Source organism: Amblyomma mixtum, chromosome 8 (assembly GCF_055824585.1).
Source record: "Amblyomma mixtum isolate Tamu chromosome 8, ASM5582458v1, whole genome shotgun sequence".
Lineage (NCBI taxonomy): Eukaryota > Metazoa > Arthropoda > Arachnida > Ixodida > Ixodidae > Amblyomma > Amblyomma mixtum.
Window position 1 is genome coordinate 128,291,794 of NC_143019.1, and position 27,643 is coordinate 128,319,436.

The 27,643-nt window shown below is 49.4% G+C and overlaps 2 protein-coding genes, 7 non-coding genes and 1 pseudogene across 9 annotated transcripts; all 10 read right to left on the minus strand.

Annotated features, from left to right (window-relative positions):
• Positions 1-3,571: 3,571 nt before the first annotated feature.
• On the minus strand, positions 3,572-3,643 carry TRNAT-UGU (transfer RNA threonine (anticodon UGU)). The gene has a single exon. It is a non-coding gene; the product is annotated as a tRNA-Thr (tRNA).
• A 3,699-nt stretch (positions 3,644-7,342) lies between these two features.
• On the minus strand, positions 7,343-8,813 carry LOC149334331 (uncharacterized). Its single transcript, XM_089557906.1, has 2 exons — positions 8,243-8,813; positions 7,343-7,998 (listed from the first exon to the last, which is right to left on the minus strand). The coding sequence occupies exons 1-2, from the start codon at positions 8,811-8,813 to the stop codon at positions 7,343-7,345; spliced, it is 1,227 nt and encodes a 408-aa protein (XP_089414032.1).
• A 126-nt stretch (positions 8,814-8,939) lies between these two features.
• Positions 8,940-9,011, minus strand: TRNAT-UGU (transfer RNA threonine (anticodon UGU)). The gene has a single exon. It is a non-coding gene; the product is annotated as a tRNA-Thr (tRNA).
• A 67-nt stretch (positions 9,012-9,078) lies between these two features.
• Positions 9,079-9,150, minus strand: TRNAT-UGU (transfer RNA threonine (anticodon UGU)). The gene has a single exon. It is a non-coding gene; the product is annotated as a tRNA-Thr (tRNA).
• Positions 9,151-9,218: 68 nt separating this feature from the next.
• TRNAT-UGU (transfer RNA threonine (anticodon UGU)) lies at positions 9,219-9,290 on the minus strand. The gene has a single exon. It is a non-coding gene; the product is annotated as a tRNA-Thr (tRNA).
• Positions 9,291-9,358: 68 nt separating this feature from the next.
• On the minus strand, positions 9,359-9,430 carry TRNAT-CGU (transfer RNA threonine (anticodon CGU)). Its single transcript has one exon. It is a non-coding gene; the product is annotated as a tRNA-Thr (tRNA).
• Positions 9,431-14,643: 5,213 nt separating this feature from the next.
• Positions 14,644-16,542, minus strand: LOC149334336 (uncharacterized; annotated as a pseudogene).
• Positions 16,543-20,117: 3,575 nt separating this feature from the next.
• Positions 20,118-24,416, minus strand: LOC149334337 (uncharacterized). The gene is made up of 3 exons (XM_089557907.1): positions 24,372-24,416; positions 23,353-23,869; positions 20,118-20,494 (listed from the first exon to the last, which is right to left on the minus strand). Exons 1-3 carry the CDS (start codon positions 24,414-24,416, stop codon positions 20,118-20,120), a joined length of 939 nt encoding a protein of 312 aa, XP_089414033.1.
• TRNAT-UGU (transfer RNA threonine (anticodon UGU)) lies at positions 21,225-21,296 on the minus strand. The gene has a single exon. It is a non-coding gene; the product is annotated as a tRNA-Thr (tRNA).
• A 358-nt stretch (positions 24,417-24,774) lies between the features above and the next one.
• TRNAT-UGU (transfer RNA threonine (anticodon UGU)) lies at positions 24,775-24,846 on the minus strand. The gene has a single exon. It is a non-coding gene; the product is annotated as a tRNA-Thr (tRNA).
• Between the last annotated feature and the right edge of the window lie 2,797 nt (positions 24,847-27,643).

The following is a 27,643-nucleotide window of genomic DNA, read 5'->3' on the forward strand; positions in this document are numbered from 1 at the left end:
TTGAGGTATTAGCAGGGTCGCAGCGGAGCACCAGAGAGAGACGACCAGCGTGGCAGGCTTCTAGTTCCGGACTGCCCGTGCCGGGCGTGCGCGCCCAGCACGCGCTGTTCATCTTTATTTTCCTCTAGCGCGGGAACGCCGATCTCAGCGCCGGCGCTTTATAGCGTCGCCGGGCGCTACAGACTAATTGGACGATATGAGGTTACAGATAAGAGTTTTAAAGGATCTTCACTTTTGGGTACCAGTACAATATGAGTTAACGAAAAGACGGACGGGTGCAGTTTTCTTCATACGCTTGCAATATCACACGGTTCAAGGCTATTGCCATTTCACTTTTAAACATCTTATACAATGCCGCGCCAATACCGTCTGGACCGGGTGTTTTTCCAGGACTAAGTTCCTGAATAGCTATTTCGAGCTCATAGACAGTGATTGGCGCTTCCAGTACTGCTGTAACAGCTGAGTCCAATGCTGGGATTAATGAAAGAAATTCAAGCTCAAATCCCTCTTCCACTGGCCGTTGACGACCTATCAAGTTGCGATAGTGCTAAAAAAAAGCGATTTTTATTTCATCACCGTCACTTGTAACCGTGTCCCTGTATCTAATCTGTCTTATTTCGTTTCCATTCGCGTATCGCTTTTCATCAGTTATCGAGCGTTTCGTCGGCGCTTCACCCATCAACAACCTTTCCGCTCTGGCTCGTACTATTGCTCCCATGTATTTTTCTTTATCTGCCCACTCTAACTGCGCTTTCAGGTCTCTAATTTGTGAGGTATACTTTCCAGGATGCACATTCTCCAAGCTTAAGGTGAAACTTAGCTGGCACTGCAGCTCTTTCTATTTTTCCTGTCTTCTTGTCTCAGGAAGGTGCAACTTTCTATAGCGCTTATTTTAACTTCTTGCTTGAAAAGTTCCCACGCCAAAATATATCTCGAAGGCACACTGTCAAGCAACCGCTGTATTTTTGTTTTAACTTCATTTACAAAAACTTTATCATCAAGGAGCTTAACGTTAAATTGCCACAGGTCCCAGCAAAAGTTCGATTTTTCCTGCTTTGTACCTATAGTAAAAGCCACTAAGCTATGGTCGCTGAAGGAAACATGTTTAACCTTATAATTCGAACACTTTGGTAGCAAAGTCAAAGAAACATAGGCCCGATCCAGTCTGGCGTGACTTGCACGCTGGAAATGCGTAAAGTGCGGAGACGAGCTGCCAGCCAAAACATGTCCAACATCTTCCATTTCATACTCTTGCACTAACGTGCTCGGTAGTAGCGCTCTTTTGCACGAACCGACCTCTTTCCTGATCTGTCCTCGGCATAGCAGACACAGTTGAAATCACCGAGCAGAATGACGATCCTTGAACATTTCAAGACGCCGATTCGCTCAAAAAAACTACGCCGGCCATCCTCTCTATTAGGCGCATATGCGCACAAGACATGCCACTGCACACCCTTCAAAGAGAAATCGCAGACAACGAAACAGCCATTATCACCCACAGTTACTCTTTCAACTACCATGCCCAAAGAGTTGCGCAAGAACAACGCACAGCCACGCGAGGTACCAACTGCATGGCACACGCAAATATTATAGCGAGCAGAGAAAGGCTGTACCATGCGGCTCGTTTGCTCATCGCTATCCACTTTCGTTTCTTGTACAGCCATTATATCTATATCGTTGTCCATCAATAGCCGACTGACTTGGTACTGCCTTCGCCTGGCTGACAGCCCTCGTACGTTTAGCGAGGCCACAGGCAAAGCTATTTCAGGATTAACTGCCATGCAGAATATTAACTAAACGAGCCGCACGATCTCACCTGATACCTTGGTGACGGGAATGGGTGAACTTTGCGGTACATGCTGGTAAGACCGAGAACAGTGCCCCAAGGTGCCCACGCTGGTTCATGCTGGCGTTGAAAGAGAGTGACGCCGCATCTGCCGCTGCTCCAGGCCGCATCCGGAACCCTTGAGCCCTAGATCCGTCCAGAGCAGCCACGAACGCAGGGTCCTTCATGTCGAAGGCTGCATCCCTGGTGAAATCCGGTCAGGCGGAATAATAGGCTTCGGATTGAAGGATGGTCGGCGTGGAGGGGCCGCTTTGGGGGGCGGTTCCTCTTTCTCGGCCTTGTCGGGGCGCCCGCTGCGTCGGTGACGTCGCGCGCGCATTTCGTGGTCACGCTACCACTTGTGTTCTCGCGCATATCCATCGGTGCCTCCTCATTTGAAGGCGCTGACGTTGAGTTACCGCGGGCACCGATAGCAGCAACACTTGGCTCGGCGGCCTTGCCCGAGGCGCTGTCTTCAGGTTGCAGGGCTTCTTGGTGCTTGCAATTCCCATCGATTTGAGAGTACTCGTTCGTTGTCTCCTTTGAGTAATTTGCTCTCTGGTTGGTTACTGCGCTGGCGACTTCCGCGACGTCCACCTCGTCCATGAGGTGTTGGTTGGTTGGATTATGGGGTTTAACGTCCCAAAGCGAATAAGGCTATGAGAGACGCCGTAGTGGAGGGCTCCGGAAATTTAGACCACCTGGGGTTCTTTAACGTGCACTGACATCGCACAGTACACGGGCCTCTAGAATTTCTCCTCCAAAGAAATTCTAGCCGCCGCGGCCGCGATCGAACCCGCGTCTTTTGGGTCAGCAGCTGAGCACCATAACCACTGAGCCACCGCGGCGGCCCATGAGGTGTTCCGAGAGGTCGTCGGTTCTTGCAGGCCCTGTTGCACTGGCGTATGTTTTGACACACTGCTCTTCAGTGTGACCGAAGCGACGACAAAGGCTGCATTTCGGCACTTTACAATCGCGCCGGATATGTCCTGTGGCCTTGCACCTCAGACACAGCGGCGCCCTTCCCGGAACAACAACAAGTGCGGGCTCACCTGCTATCTTGAGTTGGTCCGGTATGTCATCCACTGACATTCCGTTTTTCAACTTGAGAGCCACTGTTCTTGTAGTGGATCCTTTGTCTTCAACACCGAAAGCTCGCCAACACTCTTTGGAAACGTCAGTCACGGTTCCGTACGGCAGCAAGGCAGCCCGGACATCATCATCACTAAAGCCGTGCAAAACCCAGTGAATTTTGAGGCGCACATCCTCGTTGCTCGGGTCAATCAGTAGGCAGCGCCGGTTCTTCACCTTGACGTCCGTAGCCGTGAGTAGTTTTCTTGTTGCCTCGGCGCTCTTGAGCGTAACGGCCCAGATATGGTTCATCTGATACGCCCCCAAAGCAAGCACTACAGGGAGCGCACCAAGATGAACCAAAGTATCCCTGAAATCTTTAACGCGATATGGTTTATCCGCTGGGTCGACGTGCATAAAAATCGTGTTCAAAACGATTCGTCCTGTCGGCAAACTTGGCAGTATCACCTGATAATCTTCATCAACAGCAAAAAAAAACCTGTTTCCGTGGCTTGACTGGGCCGCTGACACCGCTCCGACGGAGCTCATGATTAACACGTCCGTACGCTACGGCGGCCGGAAGTGGAATCCCCTGAGCTATAGCGGCCACTGTTCAGGGGCGATTAATTCTGTGACACGAATTTGGCATCTTCGTCTAGGCCAAAAGAAAAGGGAAGCCGCCAGTGAGGTTCGAACTCACGACCGCTGGATTACAAGACCAGCGCTATACCACTGAGCTATAGCGGCCACTCTTCAGGACTGATTAATTCTATGACACGAAGTTGGCATCTTCGTCTAGGCCAAAAAAAGGAAAGCCGCCAGTGAGGTACGAACTCACGACCGCTGCTTTACGAGACCAGCGCTCTACCACTGAGCTTTTTTTTTCTTTATTGCCGGTCTCCGACAGTGAACAGTAATACAGGACGATACACTAAAACAAAAACAGAAAGAAACAAAAAATGCTGTAGCAGTCAGCTTTGCACTGACATTGTCGCATTAAAATTCCTTCAGCGCTGTCAACGCTTCTACTCTCGGCAACCACTGTGGTACACACTCAAGCGATTTCTGAACTTCAACAAATCTGGATATACTCTCGCAAAAATACATCCGTGCGGGCCTCGCATCCGGATCGCAATAGAAACCGGCCATGCGAGAACGCCATACAGAGTGGAGGCCAGCCAGCATTATGAGGTCAAATGGAATCCCGTCTTCATTATTTACTGCTAGGTATCTAATGCCGTGAGGGTCCAATGGGAAATCCTTTTTGACCGTTCTCTGTAGAACATCCCAAAAGTACACACCTTCCCAGCAATGCAGAAAAACATGGACTATAGTTTCGGGCTGTTTGCATATCAGACAGTCAGCTCCCCACGTTAAGAAAAAACCCCGTTGCTCTAGAAATTTCTTTACTGGCATTGTTTCCGTATGTAGCTTGAAGAAAAAGGATTTCATGCCAGGTGTCACCTGCATTCTCTTTACCCTTTTTAAAACATTCTGACCGGGCTGTCCACTATGCAAGGCTCTGTACAATGGTTCTGGAAAAATGTTGTCACATACATCTTTGTACAGTGTTGTTCTTTTCACTGAAAAAAGATAACCATTTGAAAAACGCGTCGACAAAAACCGTATACTAGTCACCACCTCTTTGAAAAATCCTGAAATGGGTCCGGGCATCCCATTTGTGCCAACAACAAAACTAGGCAGCGCACATCGTAATCTAACTTGGCACACTGTGCGCAAAAAAGGATCGCTTGTGTCACGAAAAAACATAAACCTATTTACAAGTTGTCGCACAAAGAGATGCGACAGACTGAGACCACCATCCTTCACCCTTCTGAACAAATTCGTTCGGCTACACCTTTCCCATTGCGATGCCTATATAAAGGTTGCGAACACTCTGTGCAGCCTTTGCACATTCAGCCGCGAGCAGTGCAGTACCTGCATCAGATACCATAGCTTACTTACAAAAAAAAGGTTACACACCGTGGCCCTGGCAAAGAACGATAGAGGAACCCCCTTCCACCTGTCTGCTTTTTCTCGCGTTTCCTGCAGGTGGCTTAGCCAGAGGTCGTCATTGTTTTTGTAGAATTACAATGGGACACCCATGGTACTTCGCTGGGGTGTTCACCCACGTCACGCCAGCGAATGTGTCTGGGATTGTCGGCCATTCTCCATGCCAGAATCCCAGGCATTTACCCCAGTTAATTAAACTGCCCGTGAGATCCCGGAAACACTTCACTACTTCAACCGTTGCTGTAATACTTCCTTGGTCGATGCAGCATACGGCGACATCGTCGGCATATGCTAAGAGCTTTACTTCAGACGCTTGCAGTTGAAACCCACGAATTGAATCATTCTGAATGATAACCAAGCATAGCGTTTCAATGTACAGACAAAATAAAAGTGGGCTGAGGGGGCAGCCCTGGCGCACCGAACGCTGCACCGCAATGGGGGCCCCCAATGACTTGTTTATGATTAGCTGCGTGGTGAAATTTCTGTACGCCATGACCACTCCCTCTTTGATAATCGAGCCGACATTAATATGATCAAGAATAGCGAACAAAATAACATGTGGGACGCAGTCAAATGCCTTATCTAGGTCGAGCTGCAGCACAGCGACACAAGCTTTCATGATGTCACAGCACTCAAGCACGCACCGTATCTTATGTATGTTACTGACTATAGACCTGCCCCTGATTCCACATGTCTGGTGGCAGCCTACTAGGTCTTTAATCACTGTTTGGAGTCTGCTCGCAAAAATTTCATTAAAAATTTGTAGTCTACGTTGGTTAAAGAGATTGGTCTGTAATAAGTAACAAGTCTTTCCTCATCATCAGTCTTAGGGATAAGAACAGTGTGTGATGTACTATAGGACTGTGGTAGAGCTTTCATTCGGTACGCCTCATTGAACACTTCCGTGAGCACTGCAGACAGCTTTTCTTTGAAAAACTTGTAAAAGGAGGCGGACAAGCCATCGGGCCCAGGCGACTTTCCGTTGTTTAAGTTTTCAATGGCAAGGCACACTTCACCTTCAGTTATTGGTCGCTCCAAAAATTCTCTTATCTGATCGTCCAATCTCGGCATGTGGGCAAGAAAAGTCTTTTTAAACCCGTCCAGATCGGCAGGATGGAACGCATATAGCGCCTGATAATGCTCAGAGAACTCTCGCCCTATGCCCTCGTTGTCATTCACAACGACGCCATTCCGCTCTATCTATGCTATGTGATTTCGTCGGGGGTTTGTCTTTTCAAATTCTAAAGCCCGCTTCGTAGGCACCTCGCCTGCTTTCAGTGAATTTGTTCTCGCTCGCACCAGCGCACCCCGATAACGTTCTTCCTGGATCAACTGCAGTTTCTGCTTTAGATTCCTGACGTCATCTATGAAAATACCGGGCGTTTTGCACTCCTCTGCTATCAGTTTCTGCAATGTTGTTCGCAGCTCGGTTTCCTTCATTTTTTCGTGGAAGCGAATCGCACTGGCCCTGTCAATTGCTGTGACTTTAATCTGCTGCTTGCATAGTTCCCACTGCTGACCGAGATTCAGGCTACTGTTTGGTTTTAGTCTTAATTTCTTCTAATGCTTTTGCTACGAATTGTTCGTCGCCAAGTAGCTTAGAATTCATTTTCCACATGTCCCATACAAAGTGTTTCATTTGTTTCTTTGTTCCTATAGCGCATTTAACCAGGCAGTGATCAGTAAAACACATCGGTTCAACGTCGTAACTACGGCACCTCGGTATCACATCCAGAGAGACGTAGATCCGATCCAGGCGTGCGTGGCCAGCACCCTGGAAATGAGTGTACTTTACAGCGCGTGCGCTCTGCAGGCATTCAGCTACATCTGTTAATTCCGCTTCGGCAATGACCTCTGCTAATAAATCTGTACTCTTGTCTCGGAATGCTGTGCAACTGGTTTTGTCTGCAGACCTAAGCACGCAGTTAAAGTCACCCAAAATAATGAGGCGTTTTTCAGGCATCACGTACTGTCGGACATAGGCAAAGAAATTATGTCTTTCCTCAACTGTATTAGGCACATACACACAAATCACCCGATATTCCGCTTCACACAGAAGGAAGTCACACACTATTAATCTCCCAGATGGGCATGACATGATGCTTTGAACAGTAAGACCGGGCAACTTTTTCACAAACAGTACACATCCTGCTGACAACCCAACAGCGTGGCTAACGACGGCGTAGTACCTCGCTGTGAAACGCAGCACCATGCTCGCAGTCTCCCCCTCTCCCTCGACTTTTGTCTCCTGAACAGCTAGAATGTCAATGTCCTTCTCTGTTACCAGCCGATACAATTGACTTTGTTTTCGTTTTTGTGCTAACCCTCTGACATTTAAAGTAGCTACACATAGAGACGGTTCAGGAGCCATTTAGGTTTGCAGTAGGAGGGAGGCCCGGAGCATGGTGCTTACCTTTAGCATCTAGCAAACCGTTAGACGCCTCCGGGGCCGTCCGGTTGGCTGCTGTCGCTTTTCGACGGGGGAGGCTTGTCGGCAGGCTTCCTGTCCACGTTGACGTTTGGTCGCGGCTTGAAGGTAGCCCGCCGTCCTTGCGCCGCTTTCACTGGCGGCTCGTCAACGCTGCCTGCGAGCACCTTGTCGTCGTGGTCCCCGGAGACTTCGTGGGGGCGTTTCGTTGCCGTCCCGGTACCCGTTGTAACAGAAGCGCCATTGACTGGTGCATCCTGTCCCTTAGATGATAGAGACGGTTGCGCCTGACGACTCGCGCCGCTTTTATCAAGGTCCTGCTGCACCGGTGGTGGACTAGCCACCGGCTGACTGGGACGGTCTGCGCTTGTGTCCTGCGGTCCACCAGCGAGGGCTGATAGTTCTGCCACTGCACTAGGCACCGGCTCACCCGTTCCCTTCGCCGCGTCCTCTGCTTCGGTCGCGTCCATTAAGTGCTCGGTTTCTTCCCTTGCACTCGGTCCCATTGCCGAGGCATACGTATGGATACACTGGGAGTCCTCGTGTCCGAAACGCCTGCAGCTCGAGCAGCGCGGCACCTTGCACTCTCTCCTGACGTGGCCGGTGCCGTGACAGCGCAAGCACTGCATCGGACGGCCGGGTGCGACGACTAAGGCCAACTCTCCTCCAACCCGTATTTGGTGGTGGTTTATGGGGTTTAACGTCCCAAAGCAACTGAGGCTATGAGAGACGCCGTAGTGGAGGGCTCCGGAAATTTCGACCACCTGGGGTTCTTTAACGTGCACTGACATCGCACAGTACACGGGCCTCGAATTTCTCCTCCAAAGAAATTCAACCGCCGCGGCCGGGATCGAACCCGCGTCTTTCGGGCCAGCAGCCGAGCACCATAGCCACTGAGCCACCACGGCGGCCAACCCGTATTTGATGCGGCAAGTCTTCAACTGTCATGCCCCTCTTTAGCTTCAGAACGACGGTCCTCGTCGTGGAACCCTTGTCGCTCACACCTTGAACACGCCACCGCTCCCTACTAACGTCTATGACGGTCCCAAACGCCGCTAACGCGGTCCGCACGTCGTCGTCAGCCACACCATGCAACAGCCAGTGAAGCCTAAGCCTCACCTGCTGATCCTGTGGGTCGATGATGACGCAGCGACGCTTCTTCACGTTTAGTTCCTTAAAGGCCAGAAGCCGCTTCGTAGCCTCCGCGCCATTAAGGGTGACTGCCCACACGTGATTGTCCTGGTAGGCTCCCAGAGCCACCACGTCCGGCAGCAAACCAGTCGGCAGGAGGGCGTCTCTTAAATCTTCCACCCTGTAGGGCCGCGCTCGCACGTCGCCATGCAAAAACACGGTGTTCAGAACGATGTTTCCTGTTGGCAGTTGGGGCAGTATAAGCTGATAATCGCCGTCATCGCTATCAGTGATCCTGTTTCCGCGGCCAGCCAAGGCCGCTATCGCCGCTCCGCCGGAGCTCATGATCCTGCGTCCGCACCGAACGGTAGCCGGAAGTAGAATGTCACTGAGCTATAGCGGCCACTGTTCAGGGGCGATTAATTCTGTGACACGAAGTTGGCATCTTCGTCTAGGCCAAAACAAAAGGGAAGCCGCCAGTGAGATTCGAACTCACGACCGCTGGTTTACAAGACCAGCGCTCTACCACTGAGCTATAGCGGCCACTGTCCAGGGGCGATTAATTCTGTGCCCCAAGTTGGCATCTTCGTCTAGGCCAAAACAAAAGGGAAGCCGCCAGTGAGGTTCGAACTCACGACCGTTGGTTTACAAGACCAGCGCTCTACCACTGAGCTATAGCGGCCACTGTTCAGGGGCGATTAATTCTGTAACACGAAGTTGGCATCTTCGTCTAGGCCAAAACAAAAGGGAAGCCGCCAGTGAGGTTCGAACTCACGACCGCTGGTTTACAAGACCAGCGCTCTACCACTGAGCTATAGCGGCCACCGTTCAGGGCCGATTAATTCTGTGACACGAAGTTGGCATCTTCGTCTAGGCCAAAAGGAATGGGAAGCCGCCAGTGAGGTTCGAACTCACGACCGCTGATTTACGAGACCAGCGCTCTACCACTGAGCTATAGCGGCCACTGTTCAGAACCGATTAATTCTTTGACACGAAGTTTGCATCTTCGTCTAGGCAAAAAGAAAAGGGAAGCCGCCAGTGAGTTTAGAACTCACGAACGCTGGTTTACAAGACCAGCGCTCTACCACTGAGCTATAGCTTTTTTTCTTTATTGCCTGGCTTTGACATTACACAACAAAATGGCGGGACACAATGAACACTTATTGTTGATATAGTCAGCCTGCCAATGGCTGGCTTTGTCACATTAAATTTCCTTTAGGGCCATCAAAGGCTCCACCCTTGACAACCACTCGGAAGCCTCGCCAACAGCTTTGACCCTATCAACAAACCGGTGCCCATTTTCACGAAAATTAATTCTTGCTGGCCTCGCGTCGGAATCAGTAATATCCTGCCATTGTCGCGCGCCAAATACTGTGGAGGCCCAATAACATTATCAGATCGAAAGGTACTCCGTCCTCGTTTTCAGTGGGCAGATACCGTATTCCATGGGGGTGAAGTGGAAATTGTTTCTTTATAGTCCTTTGAAGTACGTCCCAAAAGTAAACCCCTTCCCAACAATGCAGAAAAATGTGATCTATCGTTTCTAGTTGCTTGCAATAAGGCAGTGATGACCCCACGAAAGAAATAAGCCCTTATCCTGTAAAAACATTTTGACTGATAACGTTCCAGTGTGCAACTTGAAAAAAAAAAGTTTTAACCCCTGGCTCAACGTTCATTCTCTTTACCCTCTTTAACACATTCCTTCCAGGGCCTCCACTGTACAAGGCCCTATACATGGGTTCCGGCAAGACAACTTCACATAAATCCTTATACAGTTTTTTCTTGTTCACTGTAGATAAATATTCGTTGGAAAACCTCGTTGAAAGAAATCGGACACTTGCGACAACTTCTCTGAAGTACCCAAAAATTCCGCCCGATAGGGTTTCGGTTGCATCAACAAAGTCAGGCAGCGCGCGCCCCAGCCTTACTTGGCACACGGTGCGCGAAAACGGATCACTGACATCACGCAGAAAGATAAATCTGTTAACAATCTGCCGCAAGAAAAGGTGTCCCAGACCCACTCCACCATCCTTCACTTTTCTAAACAATTTCGTCCGGCTGCACCTTTCCCGTTGTGCAGCCCACACAAAAACAGCAAAAATTCGATGTAGCTTTTGTATGCTCATTCTTCCACAATGCAACACTTGCATCGCATACCACACCTTACTGATAAAGAAAAGGTTGCACACGGTGGCTCTAGCGAAAATTGATAAGCCTGTTCCTTTCCATCTTTCCGCCTTCTCACGCCCTGGGTCTGCACTCTCCAATATGTTTCGCTATCGCGATAGCTTTCTAGGGGTACTCCAAGGTACTTCGTTAGGGTCTTCACCCAGGGTACGTTTGCAAAGTGGTCCATCGTCGTTTGCCACGCTCCGTGCCAGAGCTCCACTGACTAGGACCAGTTCACTCAGCTGCCAGAGGTTTTGCAGAATTCAGCGACACATTCAACGGCCTTTGTTACACCTTCTCGATTAGCGGAAAAAACCGCTAAATCATCCGCATATGCCAGCAGCTTCACCTCCGCAGCTTGCAGCCGAAAACCAGTTATTCTCTCGTTATCGATTATGTTTAAACACAAAGTCTCGATGTAGATGGCAAACAGAAGAGGGCTGAGGGGGCAGCCTTGACGTACCGAACGCTGCACACGAATGGGGGCCCCCAGACTCTGGTTAACAATCAATCTCGTCGTACAGTTCCGATACGCCAAGGCGACTCCCTGCCGCATAACATACCCAACATTCACATAATCAAGTATGCACAACAAAATTTTATGCGCGACACAGTCGAACGCCCTTTCGAGATCAAGCTGCAAGATGGCAACGCGACTATTTGTAAAATCACAGCACTCGAGCACACATCTTGCCTTGTGTATGTTAGAAAGAATAGACCGGCCGTTCATCCCACACGTTTGGTGGGGGCCAACAATTTCCTGGATTACACACTGTAACCTTTGCGCCAACACCTTCATATAAATTTTATAATCGACATTTGTGAGAGCAATTGGCCTGTATCCTGTTACGTGTCGTAACTTGTAAGCTTCATCCGTTTTCGGAATTAGGACAGTATGTGATTTACCATACGACGGAGGCAATTCACGCACGTCGTAAGCTTCATTAAAGACCGTCTTCAACACTGGCGCGATTCTGCTCTTAAATGATTTGTAAAACGCCGCGCTTAACCCGTCTGGTCCTGGTGATCTCCCAGAATTTAAATTGTCTATTGCCATTTCTACCTCTGATTCGGTTATTGCCAGCTCTAAAACGTCTTTCTGCTCGTCGCTTAGTCGCGGCAGTGCCCCAAGAAACCTGTTCTTAAACGTATTCATGTCTGCATCCTGTAATGCGAAGAGCGCCTGACAGTATTCAAAAAACGCACGCTGTATATGTTCCTTTTCGTCTGATAAGATGCCACCCCATTCTATGCTATCAATGTGATTTCGCCGAGCATGAGCTTTTTCAATTCCCAACGCTCGTTTCGACGGCGTCTCCCCTGCTGCTACATCTTCCGCTCTGGCCCGCACCAACGCTCCACGATAACGGTCCTCTTCTATTAGTTCAATTTTCTGTTTTATTTTCCTCATGTCATCGATCCATTTACCAGGCGCTTCACTTTCCTTTTCTAGCAGTTTTGCAAGCATACATCTTAGATTGCGTTCGTTTAGATTCTCTTCGTACGCAATGGCACTAGACCGTTCAACTGCTTTAATTTGAACCTGTTCTTTGCAAAGTTCCCACTGTTGCCATATTTTCAGCTCACTACTAGGCTCTATTTGGCTTATTTCTTCAATTACTGCACAGGTAAAGTCATCGTCCTTAATTAGCTTGTTATTTATTTTCCACAGATCCCAACTAAAAGCACTGCCCCGTTTCTTCAATCCTATCCCACATACTACTAAACTGTGGTCCGAAAAAGCCACCGGCACTACATGGTAACTGTTGCATTTTGGAATCACATCCAGCGATACATAAATGCGGTCAAGCCGAGCATGGCTTGTCCTCTGAAAGTGTGTGTACTTCACACCACACGCGCCTTGCAAACACTCTGCCACATTCTCAAGGTTCCATTTATCTATGATTTGCGACAGTATCTTCGCACTTGCGTCCCTGAACACCCTCGCACTGGTCTTATCGCAGCCACTTAGGGCATAGTTGAAGTCGGCCATGATGATAAGCTGTTTCTTGGAACTAAGACGCTGTTGAACACTTTGAAAAAACGCAGCCCTTTCGTCCGCAACATTTGGTGCGTACACACACAATTCGCCACTAAATATTGTTCAATGTAAAATCGATAGCGACACAACGACCTGACGGACACGAGAAATGAGCTTGCACGACAAGACCCGGAAACTTCTGCACAAAAAGGACGCTGCCAGCAGATGTACCTATCGCATGACTCACTACAGCGTAGAATCTAGACGTGAAACGTCGCACCATGCTCCCAGTCCCTTCCTCCCCTTCTACTTTTGTCTCCTGCACGGCCAGTAAGTCAATATCGTCCTCTGTTAAAAGCCGGTAAACTTGGCTTTGCTTTTTCTTTCCTGCCAAGCCCCTAATATTGAGTGTGGCTACTTTCAACGGGGTTACAGAAGCCATTGTCGCAAATAGTGAAGAGGCCAAGAGCATGGTGCTTACCCCACACGTCTAGCACATGGCTAGACGCCGTCGTTGCCACCCGAGCCATCCGGTGCAGGCCCCTGACCTTGCCGTGGGACTGCCTTATCGCCGGCACGCTTGTACGCCAAAACTTTGGGTATCGGTCTGAAAGACGACCGTCGGGATTGACCACTTTTTGCTGGCGGCTCCTCACCACTGAGAGCTGCTGCCTTGTCCCCTTCGTTGTCGGTCAGGCCATGAGGGCGCTTGGCTGGGGCGGTGCCGCTCGCTGAACGGGCGCAGCTCTGGTCCTACTGTTCCTCGCTGATCATTGGCTCGGCGTCCTTAGTTGCCAAGATGTTCTCCCCGTTTGCCGACGTGTTCACCTGACTCGAAAGTAATTCTTCCTCTTCGATCTGCTTCCTTTGGTTGCAATGTCCACTAATGTCTCCGATAGGAGGCCCTGATGCGTCGGTCGTCCCAGCATCCTTACCAACTTCCACGGCTCCTTTTGCCGCCTCCTCCGTCTCAACGACATCCAACAGAAGCTCTGCGGTATCGTCTCTCGATACCGCACCGGTAGCCACCGCGTATGTGCGAACGCACTCACTGTCACCGTGGCCATACCGCCTGCATTAAGAGCACCGGTGTACCTTGCATTCACGTCGAACGTGACCCGTGCCGCGGCACTGTAGGCACTGCATGGGCCGCCCAGGCACCACAACAAGGGCCAGCTCCCCGGCGACGCATAATTGGTGTGGGAGGTCGTCAACCTTCACACCGGGTTTCAGCTTCAGGAGAACGGTCCTGGTTGTAGACCCCTTCTCCTTGGCGCTTGGAACACGCCAACGCTCCCGGGTCACCTCCGTTACATTCCCAAAAGCCGCAAGAGCCGTCCGAATGTCGTCGTCGGCTACACCATGCAGCATCCAGTGCAGCCGTAGTTTCACCTGTTGGTCGGCAGGATTGATGATAATGCAGCGCCGTCCTTTAACTTCCAGTTCCTTTATCGCTGCCCACTTCTTCGTTGCTTCGATACTGTTGAGCGTGACCGCCCAAACATGGTTGACCTGATACGCCCCTAACGCCACAACGTTGGGGAGCGCACCAGCGTTGGCGAGGGCGTCGCGGAAATCCTCGACCCTGTAGGACCTAACTCGCACGTCGCCGTGCAAAAACACGGTGTTTAAAACAACACGACCGGTAGGCAACGTAGGCAAAACGATTTCGTACTCCTGTCCTTCCTTATCTTCAATCCTGTTTCCGCGGCCATCGACGGCCGCTATCGCCGCTCCGTGGGAGCTCATGAACCTGCGTCCGTACACGCCAGTGGCCGGAAGTAGAATGACTGAGCTATAGCGGCCACTGTTCAGGGCCGATTAATCCTGTGACACAAAGTTATCACCTTCCTCTGGGCCAAAGAAAAGGAAAGCCACCAGGGATGCTCGGACTCACGACCACTGGTTTACGAGGCCAGTGGTCTACCACTGAGATATAGCGGTTTTTTTTCCTTTATTACCGGTATCATGACATTCAATATACAGACAAAGCACACCAGCCTGACTTCGGTTGCCGGAATAAGGTTAAAATTTCTTCAGACACGCCATTCCATCAAATACATTAATCCACTCAGGGGGTTCGGGTAACGCCTGATAGACTTCCCTCATGTAGACCATGTGCTGAATAAAATTTTCGCTTGCAGACCGAACACTGACATCTGCATGGCGGACTGCCATTCAGGTTTGCCACAGACTGTGGAGGCCCAGTAGCATAAACATATCAAAGGTGTCACGACTAAGCTTGAGACCCGCGATGATCACGGTGGTGAATTCAACAGCGGAAATTTCGAAAGGTCGTTTGACCCCACGAGGACCCCATCGAAAAGGATGACTGGCTGGGAAGTGGCCGATGAAGCTCTTCCCACACTCGGCTCGGCGTGAACGACCTTCCCTTTGATACCCCGCAAGAAGCGACCGCCGATGAACAGACGACAGGGAAGAAGGGATTCACCACGTCTGAGAAGAACCGGAATGAATCGGTGGAAGCCGGCGTAGGTGCTTCCGCCGCGCCAGCATGCCTACGCCACACCTGTGTTCGATAGACACGTTCTGCTTGCAGGGATGTTGCACCGCAGTGCGAACGAGTTGCGGACTTGCGTTTCCTCCTCGCCAAATTCCCACGTGTGGACTCTGCACCAGGTGCCTCCGTTTGCTGTGTTGTGTTGTGCCGATCTGTGCGTCGTGTTGAATTGCCACCTGGTGAAGGGGTGGAACCTTAGGGTATTTAACCAGCGCCCTAAGTGAGAACGAACGCTCTGGGCCTTGGGTAAAAGGCTCATCCAGTCGCTCGACGCTATGAACTCATAATTTTTGATTTTTTGCTCTTCTTCTCTAATCTTCATCATGTAAATAAGTGTCTTAAAAAAGTGCCATTAAACCTGCTTGTTTTTCGTATCCCCAACCTTCGAAGCTTCAGACTGTTTTTCATCCTGGACGTGCCCCAGGGAGACGCAACAACTGGCAATGCTACCCGAGCCGTCAGAACTGGTTGCCAGCGGTGGTATCCGAAGCCTAGGCGACCTAACAACTGGTGGCAGCGGTGGGATGCCGCTACCCGATTTATGACAAAGGGAATGCCTTCATCACACTTGACTCAGAGAAACCAGATCCCGTATGTCGTTACTGCAAGTTGTTTCTTTAGAGTTCGCTGCAGTATGTCCCAGTGGAATATATGGTCCCAACCGTCAATAAATACGTGTTCAATAGTTTCTAGTTTTTTACAGAGAAAGCAGTTAATTGTCCAGGGTAAAAATATCCCCTTCTGATCTAGCCATGTTTTTACGGGGAGTGTGTTCGTGTGCAGCTTAAAGAAAAAGGAGTTGAGTAAAGGTCTTACCGGTATTTTTTTAACCCGTTTTAAAACGTCCTTTCCTGGGCCCCCACAGTAAACAGACCTATACACCGGTGTCGGAAGTAGATTTTCAATTAAGTCTGCATATAGTTGCTTTTTTGTAACAGAGCAGAGGTAATGCAATGAAAACCTTGAATGCAACATGCGGAGGGAAACAACAATTTCGTGGAAGTAACCAGTCACACGGCGGCATCTTATATCACTTGTAGTCACAATAAATTCAGGAAGCGCTTTCGCAAGTCGAACTTGTATGACTGTGCGCAAAAACCTGTCGCTTAAATTTGGTGGCGCGGAAAAAAGAAACGTGACACAATCTGCCTTATAAACAAATGAGAAAGACCCAGGCCTCCATCGCGGACTCAGCGGAAAAGGTTGGTACGACTCACCCTCTCCCAAGTTGAACCCCATATGAACACACCAAAAACCCGAATCATTTTCTGCACATTTGCGCGGGTCATACACATCACATGCAACACATACCAAACTTTGGCTGTCAAGAACCAATTGCAAGCAGAGGCACGAGCAATCAATGAAAAGCCGCGACCATGCCAGTTTCCCGTCCTCTCCTTCATTCTCTCCGTTGCATCGCTCCAGTATCTTGCGGGTTCCTGATAGTGCTCCAGTGGCACACCAAGATACGCCGTAGGTGTGCGTGTCCATGTCGTAGAAGCAAACCTTTCTGGTTTGACGTCCCAGTTACCATGCCATATACCAACACTTTTTTCCCAGTTTATCTCTGAGCCCGTTAGCTTATAGAATGCCTTAGCGAGGTTGACCACTTCCAACACACTCTCGCTATCACGGCAGAATACGGCTATGCCGTCAGCATACGCCAACAGTCTCACTTCAGTAGAATGCATTCTGAGACCTCGTATTGCTCTTTGATGAATTACTCCTAAACAAAATGGTTCAACATATATAGCAAACAGGAGAGGAGACAGTGGACATCCTTGTCTTACTGAAGATTGCACTGGAGCCCTTTCCGTTAGTGTCTAATTTATGATTAGCTAGGTACAGCAATCACGATAGGCCAGCATTACACCGTCTAAAATTGTGCTGCCTACATTTGCATGCTTCAATATGCAGAAGAGGACCTCGTGTGACACCCTGTCGAAAGCCTTCGCCAAATCGAGTTGCAACCTGACAACTTGGCCGTCCATGTCGTCGCAGCATTCTAACACATTTCTGGCTACGTGAGTGTTCGTGTAGATTGTTCGACCTTTGATGCCGCATGTTTCATGCGGCCCAACCAAGTGCTTGATAACACCATGCATCCGCTTCGCGAGGACTTTCATTTACACTTTGTAATCGGTGTTCATAAGGCTGATAGGCATGTATGAACCTACTGACATCAGCTTGTCACGATCATCCGTCTTGGGAATCAAGACAATATGAGCAGCTCTGAAGGACGGTGGCACTCGCCTTGCTTTGTACGCCTCATTGATAACAAGATGCAACACATATACTAGTTGATGGGCGAACACCTTGCAAAATGTGGCTCCTAAGCCGTCTGGTCCAGGGGACTTTCCTGCCGGCAGTTCGCCGATAGCGGCCTCGATTTCGGAAACACTTATCTCTTCCTCAAGACTGTCTCTGACGTCATCTGCTATCTTTGGCATGCCAGTCATGAATTCTGTGATGAGAATGTCGCTGACACGAGTAACGTTGCTAAACAACACGCGATAATATTCCGCGAACGCCTCCTCTATCTTTTCTGCTCACCCGTCACCTGGTTCTTATAGCGGATCTGTTTGACTTCATTTTTTTTATGCATACCTTTTCTCGTCAGTAAGAGTGCGTTTATTCGGTGCGTCCCCAAGCCATAATCGTTCACCTCGTGCACGAATGATAGCTGCCTTATATCTTTCATTGTCTATTCCCTCAAGTTCACTTTTGGTTGTTCTTATTTCGTCTGCCACTTTTTCAGGCTCCAAACTCGCAGCGTTTAACAAGTATTCTAGCTGGCGCTGCAGAGCTTTCTCATTCTTCATCTCATTTCGACGCTTGATGCTTGCTCTTTCAATCGGTGCCATTTTGACTTCATTTTTAAATTGTTCCCAGGCAGCCGAGTAATTTTTTCGCTCATCAATCACTACCCGTCCCAGTTTTCCTTCAACTCCTTTAACAAAGGGTTCATCATTGAGCAATTTAGCGTTCAACTTCCACAGGTGCCAGTTAAATCGTGGCTGCTTTTGCTTATTGCCAATGACGAAACTCACGAGGCTGTGATCTAAAAATGAAACAGGTATAACATTGTAGCTGTTGCAGTGGGGGATTAGAGCTAGGGACAAGTAAACTCTGTCAAGCCTTGCTTGACTACCCTGCTGGGTGTGAGTGAACTGTGGCCGCCGGCTGCTTGTTATTGTGTGACCTACATCCTCCAAGTTATAGTCATCACCCAAGGACCTAAGTAAGTCGGCGCTTCGATCACGTAGGTAGGCCGCTTTCGACCTATCCTCCGAAAAGCAAACGCAATTAAAGTCACCCATCAGACCAACATTTATTTCATAAGGCAGATACTGATTAAGTTCTTCAAAGAAAATACATCTCTCACTGACATTGTTGGGGGCATAGACACAAACCAGACGCCATTTTTTCCCCTTCAACGAAAAGTCCAAGACAATGAGGCGACCAGTTTCAGACACAGTAATCATTTCCTCAATAATCCCCACACTTTTCCGTATCAATACAGCACAGCCAGCAGATCTTCCCACGGCATGGCATACACAGACATTATAACACGTTGTGAAAGGGGACACCATACGATCAGTCTGCTCTTGTTGTTCCACCTTTCTTTCTGGTATCTCAATTAAATCTAGCTCGTTTTTCCATGCAAAGGCGACTAAGTTGGTATTGCCGTCGTCTTGCAGCCAAGCCTCTGACATTATTTGTCGCTATCCGTAGGGAAGAATTTAGGTTATTTGCCATTTTGAATCAAATAAATCAGGCATAAAGATACGAATGGTGTCATTACAAACATGACTGACACTGTTCTATCAAGTCTAAGGTGAAAAAATCTCTGCCTCTCCCGTAAACGAAAGTAGAGTAAGCATGAAATGTTTACGGGCCCAATGTCACATCGGTGGACACCCGAACCGCACCGTACAGGAAGGGAGGAACGCCACCACCCGTTCAGCGCGATGCCTTGTCATTTGAACGCAAGGTTTTTTGAGGAAAGGAAATGGCGCAGTAATTCTCTGCCATCTCGGTGGACACCCGAACCGCACCGTAAAGGAAGGGAGGAACGCCACCACCCGTTCGGCACGATGCCTTGCCCTTTGAACGCAGCGCTTCTCCCCCGGATCACGTACGACAACGAAGTGCAACATGCAATTTATGTGGTTTTTGCACGCGTTATTAGAAATCGGAAATTATAATTCCGTGCGTTATCAAACCCACAGCTCCACTGATATCTTGATAAACATTGAGAAGGCACTGGCAGCAGTTATTTTTTGTCTCGTTTGGAGACCAACCAGCGCTTGCATGCCGGTCGCGTAGGAGGGCTTATGGAGTCTCGTTAAATCTCGCTAAGTCTCGTACGGTGCCCGGATGTTCTCGTTTCAGAGCCCGGATGACTGGAATTCAGTGCCCGGATGACTCGATTTCAGTGCCCGGATGACTCGATTTCAGTGCCCGGATGACTCGATTTCAGTGCCCGGATGACTCGATTTCAGTGCCCGGATGACTCGATTTCAGTGCCCGGATGACTCGATTTCAGTGCCCGGATATCTGGATTTCAGTGCCCGGATGACTGGATTTCAGTGCCCGGATGATGGCTCTCGGTCTCGGCGTGACGTCACCACACTGCCGACAACGGGGGCTAAAAGCATTTCATGCTTAAAATAACATCAAGACAAACCAAAACCATGTCCAGTAAAATCTACAACCGTACCTCGAATGTGTTGCTCGAAGGTTTCGTTGTTTCTTGCATTTCGAATCAGAAGTTTTTCTGCTAAGTGGGCGTGACCGCCGAACTTCTATCCTGCGGGATGTTCGGTTTCGGGCGTAGCGTCGCCCGATTTACCCCGGCGTCTTTGGCGGCAGTTCATCGTTATTCGGCTCGTTTGGTTGTCCATCCTAGGTAGCTAACTCATCAAGAGTTCTCTTCACCACCACATTTGTGTCTTTCTAGCTCGCGTCCATTGCCTCAGCATCGTCTGTTGGAATTGTTCCGCCGTGCGAGCTTAGAGTTTGCACGCGTAGTCGCGTTCGACGTAGTGTGCTCCGGTTTAGAAGTAGTGGGAGACGCAGAATCACTGGCCTTGGCCTTGTGGTCATCTCCGGACTTCTGTTCTGGAGAATTCGCGTCCTCGGCACTGTTCTCGTCTGCTCCTTTCGCAGATTCCTGAACATCATGTTCATCCATCAGCAGGTAATTCCCTCGTAGCTTTCTGCGTGACAGAGGCATACGTCTTCTCGCACTGCTCTTCTCCGTGGGCGTGTCGGTGGCATAATGCGTAGCGTGGGACGCGGCAGTCACGTCGAATATGGCCGGTATTCCGACAGCGCAAGCATAGCGGGGCCCTGCCGGGCACCACAACAAGCGCCAGGTCACCTGCAACACGGATCTGATGTGGCAGGTCGTCCACCGTCACAGCCGTCTTCAAATTTAAGGCCACCAAGCGCATCGAGGACGCTTTGTCTTGCACGCCTTGAGCACACCACCGTTCCCGGGAGACGTCCGTCACTCTTCCGTACAGCAAGAGCGCCGCACGCATGTCATCGTACAGTACGTTGTGAAGCATCCAGTGAAGCTTGATACGCAAGGCTTGGTTGTTAGGGTCTATCACAACGCGCCGCCTTTCCTTTACAATCAATTCTTTCAAAGCCAAAAGCTTATGCACGCCTTCTCTGGTTTTGAAAGTTACAGCCCATACATGACACATCTGATACGCCCCCAGGGCGATAACTTCAGACAGCAGGCCTAGGCTAGCCAGTGTGTCACGGAAGTCTTCCACACGATATGGCCTTTCACGCACATCGTCATGAAAAAAAAAAGAGTGCTTAAAACAACTCGCCCTGTAGGTAGCTTAGGCAAAAGCACTTGATAATCCCGGTCATCGGAGCCAGAAATCCTGTTACCGCGGCACTGCTGGGCCGCTGAAGCCTCTCGTACGGAGCCCATGACCCACTCGTCCGTTCGCCTCGGCGTCCGGAAATGGAATCCACCACTGAGCTATAGCGGCCACTGTTCAGGGCCGATTAATTCTGTGACACAAAGTTGGCATCTTCGTCTAGGCCAAAAAAAAAGGGAAGCCGCCAGTGAGGTTCGAACTCATGACCGCTGGTTTACAAGACCAGCGCTCTACCACTGAGCTATAGCGGCCACTGTTCAGGGGCGATTAATTCTGTAACACGAAGTTGGCATCTTCGTCTAGGCCAAAACAAAAGGGAAGCCGCCGGTGAGGTTCTGTTTTCAAGGCCTTGTAAAGTGCGGCACCGAGGCCGTCCGGCCCAGGCGACTTGTTTAAGCTCAGCTGCTGTATTGCAGCTTCGATTTCTGCTGCCGTTATGGGCTCCTCAAGTACCTGCGCCAGGTCCTCCTCGACTCTTGGCATTAGCGACAGGAATGCAGTTTTGTAATGTTCAACATCAGGCGTTTTAAGGCTGAACAAGTTTTGGTAATATTCCAGAAACGCCCTTTCAATCACCTCAGATTCGCAAGTTACGTCATTGCGATAACAAATTTCCTTTATCTCCTTCGAAACTGCATACTGTTTTTCGTCCTTTTTGTGGGCGTCTCCCCAAGCCAAAATCTTTCGCTGCGCGCCCTTATCACAGCACCTCGATATTTCGTTTCATCTATTAGTTCAAGCTTAGTTTTGGTCTCTTATTTCTTGTCTGTACAACCCCGGCTTGACGCCTTCCATGCTGAGCATGATATCAAGCTCGGTACGAAGTTTCTTTTCTTGCTGTTTTTCTTTACGCTTTAAAACACATACTCTTTCTATAGCGGCCACTTTCACGTCGCATTTAAATTGTTCCCATGTTTGTATAAAGTCTGTCTCTTTTTCTAACAAGCTTTTGACTGAGTCTTAATTTCTTGCTAAACTCCTCATCCTCCAACAATGAGTCATTAGATTTCCATAATTCCCAACTAAACTTGACAGTTTTTTCCTCTCCCCAAGTGTGATCACGACTAAAGAATGATCACTGAAGCTGACGTGCACAGTCTGGTACTGGGAACACAAGGGCACACCCTGAGAAGGAACGTAAATTCTTTCCAGCCTTGCGTGACTAACGCCTTGGAAATGCATGTACTGTGCTTGTTCTGAACCTTGCATTATAATGCCAATGTCTTCCAATTCTGCTTCATTAATCATCTCAGACAGCAGCTCGGCACTCGTGTCCTGCAGGGTTTTGTTGCTTGTTCTATCTTCAGGTCTACACACGCAGTTAAAATCTCCAAGCAATAGTACACGCTTTTCTGTCAGCAGGAAAGGTTGAACACGGCGAAAAAAGGCATCTCGTTCGGGAATTCTATTAGGTGCATATACACACACAGCTCTCCACTCTAGACCAGAAAAGTAAAAATCGCATGCTACAATCCGGCCACTTTCACAGGAAAATACAGTTTCCACGGCGACTTTGCCGTTTCGAGTTAAAATCAGACACCCTCCCGACTTTCCTTCTGCATGTCACACGCAAACACTGAACTGTGCACGGTAAATTTCTGCCATGGCATCTCTCAACTCTTCGCTTTCAATTTTTGTCTCTTGAACAGCCAACAGATCGATTTCGTTTTCGAACAAGAGACGCGTAAGCTGATTTTGCCTCCTTCGCGCAGAAAGACCTCTCGCGTTCAGTGTGGCAATACGCAAGCAAGATGTTATTTGAGACGCCATCTAAATGGTTGGGATTCGCCGCTCTCGATGTGACATCAATTTGCAGCTCACCTCATCAAAAATCCTTCCAGTTTGCAAAGTACGGTGGTGTCAGCACTGAACCCGATCGAAGACCGGGTTACCAACACGAAGACCCTGCAAGGCACCTCCGCTAAGGCGGAGGGACACCCGAAGAAGTCCTACGACCAGGAGGGATGTTCGGCTTGGGCTTGTAGGCCGCACGTCGAACAGGAGGCGCTTTGGGAAAAGGTTCGTCATGGTCCGTCCCGTCGTAGCTCGTCGCCTTGTCATCAGCTTCGTCGTGCGTCCTCTTCGCTGGCAAAGTTGACGCCGCGGGCATCTCCGTGTCAATGTCCTTCTCGTCGGTCGATTCCAAAACCGTCTCAGGTGCACCTACCGCAGCATCATCTGCTTTTCCCGCGTCCGCCTCAGTTCTGGTGTCAGGCACAGGTGGTTCTTCTGAGTTCGCAGCCTCATGTTCCGTGGGAAGCGTTGCTTTTTCTGAAGCTATGCTTTTCGGTACTGCGTCTTTCCGACTTTCACGGGGCGCCTCTACCGCGTCGACGTCGTCGATAATATGCTCCTCAGTAGTATCCCTACGACCAGGACCAGCTACGGTAGCATTTATTCGCACGCACTGGGCGTCGTCGTGGCCGAAGAGACGACAGAGCCCGCAACGTGGCACACGGCACTCCCGACGTATGTGTCCGGTGCCGCGGCACCGGAGGCAGAGCGGAGCTCTGCCAGGAACGTAGACGAGTGCGACGTCCTCTCCAACACGCAGCTGGTGCGGTAAGTCCTCGATGGTAACGCCCACCTTCAGCTTCAGTGTCACTGAGCGCGTAGTAGACGACTTCTCGACGCAGCCTTTGACTCTCCACTTGTCCCGAGTTATGTCGGTCACTTTTCCAAAAGCAGCCAGAGCTGCCTTCATGTCGTCATCTTGCACGCCGTTTAGCAGCCAGAACAGCTTCAGCCTGACGCCCTGGTTGCGTGGGTCAATGACCACGCAGCGGTGGTCCTTGACGTTGAACGCCTCCGCCTGTAGAATTTTGTTTTAGAGCGCAGCTCTTTGGCGTCCGTTCCTGGGTTTCGCGTCGTCGTCGGCCTCGTAACCAGCTCCGCCCCCTTTCATCCCCCCAGCGCTAGCAGCGACCGACTGATAACGACTGACTGATACCGCTGGATGCCGCTGACGCCGCTAGAGAGTCAAGATAACGTGACTGCATAGAACACCGTCGCCGTCATGCAGAAAGAGGAGGAAAGGGTCCCCCCCCTGTTCTTGTGTGGCGGATAGGGTGCTCTTCAGTTGCCGACGCGCCGGTTATTTCACGTAGGCCCCGGCACGTCGACGAATACGTGACCACCTTCCCACGGCTAGACCTGGTTTTTAGCGCTGCGGAAGCGAGGGTATCATATTGTTTGTGTCGGCATCCGCGGCGTTGTCCCTGAAACCAACTCCGCAGCTGGGGTTGACTCACTATAGAAAAGGTGAAACAGCTTATTTGCTGCGCTCAAATTTGGCATTAGGAAGTAACGTAATCGTCGGTAATATTTTTTCCTTCTTCATTGCAGAATGTCACGGCCCAAACATGATTCATCTGATATGGCCCGAGGGCAACCACTTCCGGCAGCAATGACAGACGCTCAAGAGCGTCACGAAAGTTTTCAACAAGGTATGGCCTGGCTTGGACGTCGCCATGCAAAAAAACGGTATGCAAAACACTCGAACCTGTTGGCAAATGCGGCAAAATCAGCTGGTAGTCCTCGTTCGGTTTGATCGTACTCCTGATACCGCGGCCCGGCTGGGCCGCTGAATCCGCTCCTTGGGAGCCCATGGTACGCACGTCCGTCACGCTCGGTGGCCGGAAGTCGACTGAGCTATAGTGGCCACTGATCAGGGCCGATTAATTCTGTGACACGAAGTTGGCATCTTCGTCTAGGCCAAAATAAAAGGGAAGTCGCCAGTGAGGTTCGAACTCACGACCGCTGGTTTACAAGACTAGCGCTCTACCACTGAGCTATAGCGGCCACTGTTCAGGGGCGATTAATTCTGTAACACGAAGTTGGCATCTTCGTCTAGGCCAAAACAAAAGGGAAGCCGCCAGTGAGGTTCGAACTCACAACCGCTGGTTTACAAGACCAGCGCTCTACCACTGAGCTATTTTTTTTTCTTTATTGCCGGGCTTCGACATTACAAAACAGGACATAATAAAATGTACATACACTATACAGAGTTAGCCAGGATCCCAAAGAATGGGCCTGACTTAGGTTAAAATTCTCTTAAAGTTACGAGGGGTTCCAGCCTTGGTAACCACTCAGGAACCTCCACTATTAGCTTTTGTTCTTCAAGAAACTTGTGCATACTTTCTCTAAAGTACATACGGGCTGGCCGTGCGTCAGGGTCACAATGATACCCTGCCATGCGGGAGCGCCATATACTGTGGAGGCCCACCAGCATGACTAAGTCTAAGGGAACCCCATCCTCGTTTTTGGTTGGCAAAAACCTTATTCCGTATGAGTGGATTGGAAGCTATTTCTTTAAAGTCCTCTGCAGGACGTCCCAAAAATAGACCCCTTCCCAACAGTGCAAAAAGACGTGATCAATTGTCTCCGGCTGTTTGCTTATGAGACAAAGCGACCCCTAAGGAAGAAATAACTGTTTTGCCTCAAGAAAAGTTTTCACAGGTAAAGTTCCGGAGTGTAACTTAAAGAAGAAACTCTTGACTACCGGTGGCACCTTCATTTTCTTTACCCTTTTCAATACGTTGTAGCCCGGCCCTCCACAGTACATGGCCCTGTACAAGGGCACCGGAAAGAGGATGTCACACAAATCGTCGTACAAATCTTTCCGGCTCACATCACTCAAATATTGTTTTGAAAATCTAGCATTCAAAAATGGGACGCTGGCAACTATCTCCTTGAAAAACCCAAAAATGCCACCCGTCACACACTCAGTTGAAATAACAAAGTCTGGCAAAGCCCTACCGAGCCTTACTTGGCACTCTGTGCGCAGAAAAGGATAATTCACATCGCGCAAAAACAAGAATCTTTTGACCAATTGCTTCGCACATAAATGTCCAAGCCCGAGTCCTCCATCCCTTACTCTTCTGAACAAATTGGTTCGCGTACACCTCTCCCATTTCGAGGCCCACACAAAAACAGCAAAAATACGATGTAACTTTTGTACGTTAATTCGCGAACAATGCATCACTTGCAACACATACCACAGTTTGCTGATGAAAAACAGATTGCATACTGTAGCTCTCGCAAATATAGATCGATAGGACGCTTTCCACTTTTCAGCCTTTTTTCGTGTTTCTTGGACCTGCCGTGTCCAATACGGTTCGCTGTCACGGTAATTTTCCAGCGGGACACCCAAGTATTTCACAGGGGTCGTGTGCCAGGTCACGTTAGCAATATTTTCCGGGGTCACTGACCACTGTCCATGCCAGAACCCCACACACTTCCCCCAGTTAACCCTGCTCCCCGTCACAGTGCTGAATCGCTTTACCCCGTCGACCGCGTTACGAATGCTATCGTCACTCGCGACAAAAACAGCAACATCATCTGCATATGCTAGGATCTTGACTTCAGCCATCTGTAGCCGAAATCCTTGAACTGCATTATTTCTTATAATGTGCTTACACAAAGTTTCTATATAAATACAAAATAAAAGAGGACTGAGGGGGCAACCCTGGCGAACAGAACGCTGAACGTTAATGGGGGCCCCCAACGATTTATTAACAATTAACCTGGTAGCGCAATTTCCGTACGCCAAGGCCACACCCTCAGTGATAATAGTGCCTAAATTAACATGATGAAGGATAGAAAACAATATGTCATGCGCAACACAGTCAAAAGCTTTTTCTAAATCTAGTTGGAGAACTGCCACACGAGCGCCAAGGGCGTCACAGCACTCCAACACACTTCTGGCTTTGTGAATGTTATAAGCAATAGACCGTCCCTTGATGCCACACGTTTGATGAGGGCCAACAATTTCTTTAATTACCATCTGAAGTCTGGCAGCTAGCACCTTCATAAAAATTTTGTAATCGACGTTCGTCAGCGAGATGGGCCTGTATGATGTAACCAGTTTGTTTCTGCGCGTCATCTGTTTTAGGAATAAGTACTGTGTGGGACGTACCGTAGGATGGAGGCAGAGCATTATGATTGTAGGCTTCGTTAAATAAAGACGTCAGCAGAGGGGTTAATTCACTCTTAAACACTTTATAAAAAACAGCACTTCAACCATCCGGGCCTGGAGACTTTCCAGGGTTTAAGCTTTGTATAGCGCGTTCGACTTCTTGCTGCGTAATCTGCTGCTCTAAAATTTCTTTTTGTTCGTCATCCAGCCGTGGCATATTTTTCAAAAACTCGTCTCTAAATGCATTCGAGTCGACTTCGTGTTGCGCGAAGATTGTCTGAAAGTGCTCAAAGAAGGCCAGCTGTATGCTATCGTTATCAGAGACTGAAGTGCCTGCCCATTCTACCTCGTGAATCTGGTTTCGTCGAGCGTGCGCCTTTTCCATTCCAAGCGCCCGCTTAGTGGGCGTTTCTCCCGCGACCAAATCTGCCGCTCACGCCCGAACTAGCGCTCCCTGTTACTGTTTTTCTTCGATAATTTCCAGCTTTTGCTTTGTTTTCTTGATGGCTTCCATAAATATGCCCGGTTGTTTGCATTCTTGAGCTAATAATTTTTCTAGCATAACTTTCAGCTGCCTTTCTTGTAATCGTTCTTCGTGCCTTAGAACGGTGGACCGTTCTATAGCCTTCATTTTAATGTCTTGTTTCGCTAGTTCCCACTGCAACCCGACTTCGTTTGTTC

Bases quoted from the DNA above. Each gene is read 5' to 3' on its own strand.
- LOC149334337 (XM_089557907.1), bottom strand. From the start codon at position 24,416: ATGAATCATGTTTGGGCCGTGACATTCTGCAATGAAGAAGGAAAA. The intron at 23,870-24,371 runs AATATTACCGAC...GCGCTCTAAAAC, and splicing joins TCTGCAATGAAGAAGGAAAA to AAAATTCTACAGGCGGAGGC. The intron at 20,495-23,352 runs GTCGGAAAGACG...GGTGCCCGGCAG, and splicing joins GGTAGAGGCGCCCCGTGAAA to GGCCCCGCTATGCTTGCGCT.
- LOC149334331 (XM_089557906.1), bottom strand. From the start codon at position 8,813: ATGAGCTCCGGCGGAGCGGCGATAGCGGCCTTGGCTGGCCGCGGAAAC. The intron at 7,999-8,242 runs GTGGTGGCTCAG...GGGTTGGAGGAG, and splicing joins TCAAATACGGGTTGGCCGCC to AGTTGGCCTTAGTCGTCGCA.